Source organism: Gracilinanus agilis, chromosome 1 (genome assembly GCF_016433145.1).
Source record: "Gracilinanus agilis isolate LMUSP501 chromosome 1, AgileGrace, whole genome shotgun sequence".
Lineage (NCBI taxonomy): Eukaryota > Metazoa > Chordata > Mammalia > Didelphimorphia > Didelphidae > Gracilinanus > Gracilinanus agilis.
This window is the reverse complement of record NC_058130.1, coordinates 497,462,218-497,474,340: the sequence shown is the minus strand read 5'-3', so window position 1 is coordinate 497,474,340 and position 12,123 is coordinate 497,462,218. Positions and strand designations below refer to the sequence as shown.

General features: G+C 34.0%; 1 protein-coding gene across 1 annotated transcript in view; it reads right to left on the bottom strand.

The window, feature by feature from the left end:
* Positions 1 to 12,123, bottom strand: part of NCOA2 (nuclear receptor coactivator 2) — a 305,348-nt gene that overhangs the window by 53,754 nt on the left and 239,471 nt on the right. The window contains exons 8-12 of the mRNA XM_044665931.1: positions 10,451 to 10,639; positions 8,356 to 8,457; positions 8,128 to 8,271; positions 3,254 to 3,401; positions 105 to 1,374 (exon numbers count right to left, since the gene is read on the bottom strand). Of these exons, the coding sequence (XP_044521866.1) occupies positions 105 to 1,374; positions 3,254 to 3,401; positions 8,128 to 8,271; positions 8,356 to 8,457; positions 10,451 to 10,639 (1,853 nt within the window). The remainder of the gene's footprint in view (positions 1 to 104; positions 1,375 to 3,253; positions 3,402 to 8,127; positions 8,272 to 8,355; positions 8,458 to 10,450; positions 10,640 to 12,123) is intronic.

The following is a 12,123-nucleotide window of genomic DNA, read 5'->3' as shown; positions in this document are numbered from 1 at the left end:
AAGGAAGGAAGGAAGGAAGGAAGGAAGGAAGGAAGGAAGGAAGGAAGGAAGGAAGGAAGGAAGGAAGGAAGGAAGGAAGGAAGGAAGGAAGGAAGAAGCCTTACCTGTTCATTAGGCTCAAAAGTCATCTCTTCTTTCTCTGATTTCATAGCTATTAATTTTGTGCTACTGGCAGGATCTGTTTTACTGTCCAGTCGCTCTAGTTTTGGGGTTATTTCTGGTAAACCAATATCTTTAGTATCATCTTTGTCCAGCAAATAACGAAGTAGTGCATTCTCTTTCTTCTTGGGGCTCACTGGTTCCTGTTTGATAGTCACCTCTGAACCAGGACCTGTGCTATTGGAATCCTGGTTCAGCTCTTTACCTGTGGCTTCTGCTGTAAGCTTTGCTAAGTCCACAGGAGAACTGCTGTCCTGTAAAAGTCTGTGCAAAATTTTATGCTTCTCCTTGAGTGAGGTCCCATGTGTTGATACGGAACCAGCCAAGCCACCTGTGGAGTCCTTATTAGTTTCTCCTAGGGAGCCTGATAAAGGTGAAGGCTCCATTTGATCAGACTTGGTGGTCAAGAGTTGCAAGAGCTTTGTCTGTCCTTTGCTGTCATGAAGTCTGTTCTGTCCATCAGACCTTTCAGCACTGACAACCTGGGGTATGTTGGTATCATTGTTTTCTTTCTGTTCTCCAGAATGGCAGCTGCTCTCTGCTTGTCCAGTTGTACCTTCAGATGGCTCCCCATAGAGTCCAAAGCAATCTTTAGAGTCCAGACTTCCCATCTTACTTAGTGGGGGAGGATTCATATTCACAGGGGAATTTTGTAAATTACCCATTTTTAGGTCAGGTGAAGCCAACGATGACCCTAAAGAGACTCCATGCCCCTCACTGAGAGCTTGTAGTGCATTTAGGGAACTGTTGGTATAACTATGGCTATTTCCTGTGCTGCTGCAAACGCCCACAGGTGAATGTAAGCTTCCTGCTGGGGAAAACTGACTGGGCGGGATTCGAGGACTTCCTGCTACTCCAGGGCTCATTCGATGCCTTGGTGAAAGCATAGAGTTTGGCTGTCCTGGATTCATGCCAGGGCTGCTTTGTGAGGGACTATTCATTTTGAGTGCATAGTTACTACCCTGAGGAGTCGATGCCTGCATGCTTGACACATGGTTCATTCCCCCTGAACCACCAAACCTGCCCACTGGCATGCCCATTTGTTCCTTTGGGCCATTTATGGCAAAATTTATATTGCTACTGATGGTCATGTCCTGACCTGGGTTCCCACTGCACATGGCCTGATGGGCAGGGCTGCTAGAGCTAATTGGGTTCAATGGCTTCCCCATAGCTTGTCCAGTTAGATCCTGATTCATTACACACACATTCTGTTCTCTGTATAATAAGGAAAGATACAACATATTAGTAGGAGAAAAAAATCTAGCAGGTTATTAATAATAATGTTTTTAAATGATATATTTTTTCCTTTAAAAGACAAAATAATACTTTTGATGAAGCCCATCTACAATAATCAACATGGGTGAGCATATGGAGTTTGGGACAAATTATTATGTTTTTTAGTAGAACTAATTAATATGTCTGCAGTTCAAGAACTTAAAGGGAATAAGGAACAGATAAAAAAAAATCTCTTTTAAATTGCAGACATTATATAAAAGAGTCAAAAGTTTACATACTTAACATTATACATTTCTCTCAATTTAAAATTTAAAATAAAATAAAATTATTTTAAAATTAAAAATTTAAAATAAAATAATTTTAAAATGACCCAAACAAATATACATTTTACAATACAATGGTACCTGGCTATTTGTCAGAAATTCTCATTCCTAAGAATAGACCATTCGTTAGCCTAGAGATTTTCTGATGTTTCACCATTTGGCTCATGATGAAAAGTAAATTTCAAAAACAATACAAACAAACCAACAAACAAAAAAAACCACCTTAGCCTTGAGCTGGCAGAAAATCTCCAAAGTCCTAGAACCAAGAAAGCTACTGAAAACATATTCAGAATGAGGCTATGTTGTCAATAAGTTAATTTTAAACATTTCTTCCCCTCTATGAGTCAAAGCTTGAATGTAACAGACAGACAACATGGAGAGTGTGCTTCACAAAGAACAGTTCATTTTATAAGATTTCCCCTTAGATAGCCTTCAATCCTCTCCCACTTGGTTCACAAGCAGGTTTTCTAAGCTAGATGGTTTCTCAAGCTCCAAAGTTTTCATTTAAAGTTTTGGCAGTCCCTTTCGAGTTACCAAATGTGTCCATCAATCCAAATAAAACACATTTCAGAAACTGTCAAACAGTAGCTTTCATTTATGTGTATACAATTTAGCACATCTGTAATCATTTTGTGGGCTTTTAGTTTTACATTAGATTTATTATCAGTTGGCAAAGGATTTCCTGATATTAATTTTTCCTAAATAAAAAACACATAATTAAGAAAAACGTAAGCAGGACCCTTTAATTATAGCTACATTATATACCTTCTCTATATGAGCTTCCTGAAAAGCTCTATAACATATCAAAACAAACAAACAAACAAACAAACAAAAACCCCAAACAAAATTAAATAAGCTGTAACTCGAGTAATGTTATGGCTTCTAAAAGATTTTATATTAAGGGTTATTCTTTTGACTTTCCCTTTAAACTATGATGTGTTTACATTCCTTTGGGTTAAAGGCCAATGCCATGAAATTCCTTTAGAAGGCCTTTTCTATGAATGCTAATTGGGAATTTGTTGGTTCAAGCATATAGAAAGCAGTATCAACACTGTCTGACTCATTATACCACCTTGCCCATTACTGACTGTGAACTCAAGAAATTTTTTTCTTTAATTTAATGGGTACTCATGTCAGAACAAAGTCAATTTCTGTGGGTCATGTTCCTTTAAGTGGAGTAAAAGAACACTTTAATACTTCAAAAAACCCCCAATGTCATCACTATAGGTATTTCAATATTGAAAAAGATGGAATTTCCTCAATATTTTAGTAAAGAATAAAATTAAGATTAAAATTTAAAACAAATGTTGAAATTTAATTGAAGATTTAAGGTAAAAAGAATTTCATGATAGCAAATCCTGAAAGATATTCCTGATATAAATGAAATATCTTAACAATTGAATTTTACTTCGTTAGGCTATGGTGCTGATCAGCAGATGAGTCTATTAAACTAGACAAGCACTAAGATGATTTTCTTCTTTGCAATATCTCTCATTAACTTAGGAAGGAAGGGCAATTCTTAGAACAAAGATTACCTGTGAAGCATATGCAAGGATATTACAAGCTGAGGTTCATTAGTAGTCTGGGAACGAATGAGCTTGCTCTTCGTTTGGGCAGCAACGAGAGTGCCATCAGACAAGGAAAAACGGTAGATCTGACTGAATGCCAGTCCTTGTCTCAGCACTGTAAGCGAGCAAGCAAACAAGAAGTAGATTTAGAAAATGAAAAGAGAACAGTACATTTGTGACATTAACACACTCATTGCGAGTAGGAATTCTTTCATTCTTTGTATTTGCTAGATTACAGGAACCTAGCATATTGGCCTTGTATATAGGTCATTAATAACTACTAGATGATCAATATTCAAGACTTTAGAATTTGAGTTTTGAAACCATGCAATTAAAACAGAATTTTAAAAATGAAATTTACTTTGTAACTAATATGATAACAAATGACAGTATCTAATATTCCATATTGCACAAAGAATGAAATAATTTTAGCTAGCCTATTTGGTAGTATAAGTCTATAGTTCTTGTGTTATAAAAGAGGTTATAATGACTTTTCTATAAAATCTTATTTTTTAAAAACATCTATGTTTCTGTCTCACCCAGGATAGGAACACAGGGGCTACTCATGGGCCTAATTGGCACAGAAGCTTTGACATACTGTATTTCCTAACTAGGCCAGTTTGTCTCTCCTTACATCCACTACTTCCACTCTACCCCTTGAGAATCACTATACCAATACAGAACTTAGTTCAGACACACCCACAGCCTAGTCTGGGGAAGCTCATAAATCAAGAGATTCACCAAGCTCATCCTCTCCAGTACCTGATATTAATTACAGTTATGTTCCCCCATGCTTGACAGAAAATACCCTTAAAATATCACAAAATTTCTCAAAGTAAATAAAATAATGTTAATATTTTGAAGCCTAAACATACAGAATATCTCCCATTAACTTTCTGGATTGAAAAATATAAAATTTTATGACTGGTGGATGACTAGATTTAAAAAAAGTTTTTCTAGTCCCTAATTTTTGTTCTTTTGATCTTTGCTTTCCAAGGTAAATAGCAATGTACCACTCTTTAAAATGAATGATATCAGGTATAGATACTACTATTTAAATACTCTTTTATATAATTTACAAGCACCTACAGGGCAGGGATTAAAACCAAAAAACAAAACACTTTTATCTTGATTATTCTCTAGCTTCTAGTATAGTTTCTGGCATATGTGCAATTGTTTTCAATTATGTCTGAAATTGTTGTGACCCCATTTGGATTTTCCTGGCATAGATACTAAAGTGGCTTCCCATTGCCTTCTCCAATTGATGGCACAGAGTGGGGACCTATTAAGTGCTTATTAATTAATAACAAAATCTTTTAATTAGTAACAACTTCCTATTTTTGCAAATGTTAGGAGTACTATTTTTATAGTGGAGGAGGAAGAGAAAGTAAAAAATTAAATATCTACAAGAATGTCTTCATAAGAATAAAATTAAATAGAAAGCTATTAAAAATTTAAAAAAATTTAATATAGTGTATAAATACTTAATTTTACCCCTAGACTCTATCTAGTGCTTTAATCATCATGCTAAATGTTATTTTTTTTTTTAATTCCTTAATTTCTGTGTATTGACTTATAGGTGGAAGAGTGGTAAGGGTAGGCAATGGCGGTCAAGTGACTTGCCCAGGGTCACACAGCTGGGAAGTGTCTGAGGCCGGATTTGAACCTAGGACCTCCTGTCTCTAGGCCTGGCTCTCAATCCACTGAGCTACCCAGCTGCCCCCTAAATGTTAATTTTAAAAGCTCTTTGGCTAATAAAGAAGCTTTCTTGAAATAATTTTAGGATTGACATAGTTTTGGTTTTTTTAACTATGACATTTTAAGAAAAAAGTACCTTTCAATCCAAAACATGACTTCTCTTTACCACTTAGTTTTGCGTTATTTCTCAGAGATTGGTCTTGTTTTTTCACATTAATTACCATCTATTTCATGTTACAAGCATCAAATGATGAACAAAGAAAAATCCAAGCATATCTGCAGTTTAATAATGCTGTCATATCACAGATGTTTAGCTGAAAGGGACTGAAGACCACTGAGTTTCAACTTTCATTTTTATTGATAAAGAAACTGAGGCTCAGAGGTTAAGAGCCTTGCCTTGGCTCATACCACCTGAGGCAGGATTAGTTTGAAGCTGCAGTATTTGTACAATCATTAAGATCTAGTAATAAACTATTAATAAAATTAAAGTACTTGAGACACAGCTTTGATTTCTTATTTTGTCTCTTGTGACTTGGAATAAGGAAGACGAATTTGAATTCTGCCTTGGACTATAAAAAATTCTACTCTGGGAAAATGTCTTAACTAAATTTCTCCAAGAATCTCAATGAGATACAATATTTAGGGATTGTATTTCCCTAAATTGCCGTATGAAGATGTTAGGTACTGTCCTAAAAGTTGCTCTATATTCTATGAAAAAGATTATATCTCATAATAGACACAGCTAGTGACTCAGTGGTTAGAGAGCCAGGTCTGGAAACTGGTGATCCTGGGTTCAAATCCAATTAAGATACTTCCCAACTGTAAGACCCTAAAAGAGCCTTACTGCATTTTAGCTTTTGGAATGTTTAGCTTTGATTCTAAGACAGAAGAGAAGAGTTTGAGAGAGAAGGAAGGGAGGGGAAGAAAATAACAGATTTATTTTGTTTTATGAATATTTTACATAATGTAATTAGTGGCATTAAGAAGAAATTCTACTAAAGCGGTCATTTCATGTCTCTATAACATATTCTCAATATGTTGATGTAAGTATAATTTTTGTAATTGAAATTATCTCTGTAATTATAGATAGGCTTATCCTCATTTCTAACTAACTTTTATTAGTCTGGATAATGTCCCCACTATTTGGTTTCTACTCTTATTGTTAAACATTTCTGTTAAATGGATACTATTTTAAAACATACATTTATGTGCATAATACAACTTCCACATTTAAAGGAAGAACAATTTTTGAAAAGAAAACAAACCAATTTGTATTTCTGGATACGGAGTTTTGTTAAAGAGAAAAATTGTCTGGTCAAATCAGTGGAATCTCTGAAATCAAAGGAGTCACAGAGTAAAATAGAGGAGGAACATGAAAGCTGGTGTTAACATTAATCCTTGACTATTCACAATGAAAGGAATATGACTGCCCAGTGGGTAAGGTGATTTTTTTAAACTGTAGAAAGGCTTTTATGAAATGCTGAGTCCTAGGATTTCCATTTTATTTTAGTTTGCTTCACACTGAAATTCCTTCCATTGTTTAAATGCTCACATGAGAAAAATTTTAACTGTTTCCATATTTTTTGAAAAAATTACATAAGTAATAAGAAGGAAAAAAGAAAAAAGGAGAAAGGAAAGAGGGAAGCATCTAATACGACATTCCTGTTTTGAAATTTATCTCAAAAAGTAAGAGTATATAAGCATAGAGAGCACTGACAAAGGCAAGTCAAATTCTCAAACACTGACTAGAACTTCATTTTAAGTAAATTATCAAGACTGAAGAGTCTGCAAAATTTTATTCATAAAGTACAATGACAAAGTTCCTAGAGACTCAGCCAGTGTCAGGATTCTTTGTAACAAATTATAGCTACAGAACCTACCCCATTCATCAAATTTCTAAGGAAAAACAGAACAATATTAAAATTTTGACTTAAATATTAACAAAGAAGAGTTAAATGTTGTTTCTTTGAAGTTCAATATGCCTTCATTAATATGTAGTTAAATTCAGACAAAAACACAAATATGCTTGATAAAAAGTATTTAAAGTTTAAAATCAGCATTTATCTGCTAAAAAAAATTTTACTCATATATTAGTCTTTGATTAAATTTATTTTTAAATGGATATAAACTAAATCAAGATTTATAAAATTATTGGGACAGTCTTATAGACAAGTAGATAGACATCTACTTAAATATCTTTTAAAGTATACATATTTTGATGGCCATAATGATTATCCCTATGTCAAAAAGATTGAAATGGGTGCAGTGGATAGAGAACTGTGTCTGAAGTCAGGAAGATTTGTGTTGAAATACAGTCACAGATACTTTCCAACTGGGTGACCCTATGTAAGTCATGTAACTTCTGTTTGTCTCAATTTCCTTAACTGTAAAATAAGGATAATTACAGGACTTAACTCACACAATTGCTGTAGGCATGAAATAAAATACTCTTTGTAATGTACTTAGCACAAAATGAATGTTCAAGAAATGTTTATTTCCATCTTCTCACCCTCTCCTATACTTTGATTTCATAAAGATAAGAATATTACATGAAACTAATTATGTTATAAAACTTTCAGAAATAGAAGTGGAGATGACTAAAAGCTTTTGTTTATCGTTTAGTTAGTAAAAAAAAACCAGACTAAAATGTGGTTTGATCCTATGCTTCAGAATCATAGTTGCTGGCCTCTTTTTTGGGCACTTTAATTTTATAAATATTTCACTACATTTCTCATGGCTCACTCTTGGATTAAAAAGACTTTATTTTACTAATATGTTTGCCCTACCTCCTTTTCTCTGTCTCATCAATGAATTACCATCTTGTCCTCTGATTTTCCTGCATAATGAGCTTCCAAATATTCTCCCTTCTTTCCCGGATGCTACCCAACTGATAACCAACAAACTGATAACTGTAGTCTTATTTATAGTATTTTCTGTTACCCTACCCCAAGTTTTTTGGGGTTATTTTGAGGGTCATGCTCAAATAAAATTATGGAGAACAATCAGTAGTCATGAATTCCACTTTAGAAATCATTATTTGTGAAAGAATTCTTTCTCCTTGGTGATCTCTCTAAAACAGTTAAAAAATAAACAAAACAAAACAAAAAACAGTCAAATCAATTATTTAATTTAAAGAGCCATACCTTCATGATGATGCCTCTTGGCATATGATACAGATTCTCCTTCATGCTGGGCATGGAATTTCTGGATACATCTTCTTACCAAATCCTCCCAGCCTGGTTTCATCGCTGCACGCATGGTACTAGTATCCAGTGAAGTGATCTTGCCTACACATGAATACATTAAGTGTCATTGACACAAACCCCTAAGAGAAAACAATTGTTCTAAAACCATACATAGTAGTTACATACCTTGGAGATCTTGGCGAGTAGTAAAGCTTTCCGATGAGGGAAGAACAGGTCTTTCCTTCATAGGAACTCTTCTTGCCACACATATTAAGCAGGAGTGCAAATCTTGGATCAAAGAAATTTATGCTTCACATGTCAGTGTTTTTTTTAAATATGAGACACATAAACAGATACACTAATGAAAACACAATTATCTAAAACAGTGAAGGAAAAAGTGATGAAAAGCTTATCATTTTCATTTACTAATTTCCCCACCCTCCAACAGTAGTTAAGTATTAAGACCTGATTGAGAAAATTCGGGAGGCAATAAATGAGGTAGGCTACAGTGGGAGATAATGTGCTATTGTTAAATGTCTTTCATTAATGTATGGACAGCAAAAGGGTTTAATAATTTCTTTTAAAGGAAATAAATTTTTTCTTATTTTAACTGGTTAATCAAAGTAGCCAATGCTATTTTGGACAAAAAACTACTTTTATATCTCTATGTAATATTTGGTTCTTAGTTAAACTGTAGTATATTTTATAAAGTAGGGAAATGAAAATAATCCTTTCTACACCATAAAGTTATTGGAACACAAATGACTGGAAATAAGTCTAATTATGCAACACTTACTATACTGTGATATATCTTCTTGGATCAGGAATTCTTAATCTGGGGTGTGTGAACTTGTATTTTTATTTAATATTTTAATAATTGTATATGAATATAATTTGATTTCTATTATAATCATGTATTTTTAAAATGCATTTAAATAAATTATTATGAGAAACTATCCATGGGTTTCATTAGACCTACAGAAGGGTCTATGACATGAAAAAGATAAAAAATTCTGAAATGGCTGGATTTTTGTTTCTCAGGAGTTTCAACAAGGAAATATTTATATTTAAAACATCAATTAAAAATCAGTTGGTCTATTACCTTTCTATAACTACAATAAGGGAGAAGTAATGATCAGTTTAAACTACATTAAATAGGAAGAAATCAACTTCCATGTAATTTAATTTTTAAAATAGCATAAAGTCAAATTTCCCCATTATCTATTTCTTTCCAACTGAAATCTTTTTCCTTTTTACATGTCTATAATTAAGTTTCACCTATAAACATATTATAAATAAGCAAATTTTCCAACTCGCTATATAGTAAAAGTTCATTTTTATGCTTCAATATAGACTTGAAGAAAAAGGGAAATGAGAAAATCCTCTTAAGATTTTCTTGAAATAGATTGTATAATTATCCTAAAATCCAGGCTTTAAGATCTTTTAAAGCAATTTTAGAAAAAGAAAACCGCCAACATCCCGCATCAGGAAAGTGGATCTTCGGGAGAAGATGCCATAAGGATGCCTACAGAAATCACACACTACCGTCAAGACATCCAGAGTGAACTTTGGGATATAATGAATTGAACTGAAAAGGATCGAACCTATCATTTATTCTGAATGTAAACTCTTATGCCAAAGAGGAGTGTCCCCTAATTGGCTTTTGCCAATGCATCTATCAGTGATTTCCCCCCCTTCTTTCTTTCCCTCTTACTTCCAAATTGTTGTAATTCCCTCTATGTAAGGTAAAATATTTTATATACCTCTAGTAAGAGAATTTTTAAATGTATAGGCTCCATATGTAGAATGATTCATTGGGGGAGACCTGACATGTTAATCTCCTAGAAAACCAGACTGAGGAGATATAACATACTGATCTCCCAAAGAATCAAAGGTGTGGGAATTATGGAAGGGAAGTTTACCCCACCATTTCTAGGGTTTTGCAGGTGACTTCTACCTGTATACATCTGCAAATGTGAGCCTGAACTTGACCTTCATAAAAAGGGTTAAGCAGGAAGTTCTTGCTCTCTGTCTCTGGTGTTTCACCAAGGAACTTCCGTGTTGGGGTGCTGCTGAAAGATCCACATGGGTAGCTAGATTAGGCCCTTTTCTCTCTATCTTTCTATTTCTCTTCTTTTACTTATCCAAGAAATTCTAATAAACTTTATTAAAATCTAAGGATCAGAGTCCTAATTTAATTAAAACATATTATCAACAAATTACTGGGATGTAAAAGCAATATAACACAAATAAACATTCAACTGCTCTCATGCTACCTTACCTTCCCCTTCTTCTTTGATGGACTTTGGTTGAGAAACAGCAAAGCACTGCATAGTTTCATATTTCTGATGTGCTTCTTGGCTATCATGACTTTCTTCTTCAGAATCAGTTAGAGGTTTTACTAGCATTCGACAATTAAAAGTATGGCTGTTCCGCCTAGGAGCTTCATTGGACCAAGGTCCCCCATTAACTAGTAAGAACAAACAACAACAACAAAAAACCCACCAGTGTCTTAAAAGATGTTGACATCAGACTCACAAAAATTCAATTATTTAATAAGTAGAACAAATATTAAGTAAATATGAATTCATAAAGACATAATCCTTTCAAAATATTTACTAATACCTTTCCTCCTCCCCTCTATTCTAATCAAGACGAGCATTTTTAAGTAAGTGGAAGTTGAATAAAGCCAAAAAATGTTTCTTGAGTTTGTCTCCAATTCTTCATATTTTAATTCTCACATCAGTACTCCATCATTTCTTAAGATTCCTACAATGGCTACCGAGCATATGTCTTTGGCTCTGGGCCATCCCTTACTGCTCCAATGTATCTTATAGGTAAAGGAGAGACAAATTTTCCTTAAACAATATTCTGTCAACCCTCTGCTCAAGAACTATTGCTGGAAACATTCATTCATGAAATTTGGATTTGTCACAGGAGGAACCACTGTTAAATATCTGAAATAGAGTAAAGGGAAATCATTTTCTTTCCACTGCCTAGTACACAGGCACCACTAAGTCCAGTCTCCCATGATCTCCTTTCCTATGCATTTGAACATTTATTCCTTTGCTTCTATTTGGTCCCATCTAAAATGCTTTCTCTCATTCACTCAGGTTATAATCATCTTTCTCTTCTCTGAGTATATATAAAACTTATATTATCTGTACCAAATGATTTAACAGTTGCGCCTCAGTTTTTTTTTTCAGGTTCTCTTGTGTCCCACCCCTCTAGCAAAGTCTGGAAACAGTAATTATGCAACAATTTAGGTGATCAACACATTCAACAATATACCTCGTAGTTCTCACATAAATATTATATTTAAAGTTATATACACAAACATATGCGCGCACACACACACACACAAATAATTTCAAACCCTACTTGATGTTGCTGATTCAAATTTATATAAAGTAGTAGTACCTATAAAGGTTATACAATCTGTCCAAAATCAGATAGCTAGTCAATGGCTGAGCTAGACCTAGAATCTAGGCTTCCTTATGTCTAATTTTGTGTATCTGCCACTACTTTTTTCCTCTAAGAAACAGAAAGATCAGCAAGACAATGAGAACCTACAATTAACCTAGATAAAAAATAAATTCGGTTCATTTGCTACAAAATACTTAAGCAGTCATGTGTGAAGTGAATCAAATATTAAAACCATTGCTATTGTATGTGCATGTGTTTTTTAAATTTTTAACCATTACCTTCTTCTGTCTCATACTAAATATCAGTTCTAAGGCAGAAGAGCAGTAAAGGCTAGGCAATGGGGATTAAGTAACTTGCCCAGGGTCACACAGCTAGGAAGTATCTGAAGCTAGATTTGAACCCAAAGCCTCCTGTCTCCAGCCTGGCTTTCTAGCCATTGAGCCACCAGCACCCCCACCCATTTGCTACTGTTTTAAGGAGAAATAGAAAAGGAAACAAAGCCCTAGGAAAAACATGAATGAATACTAA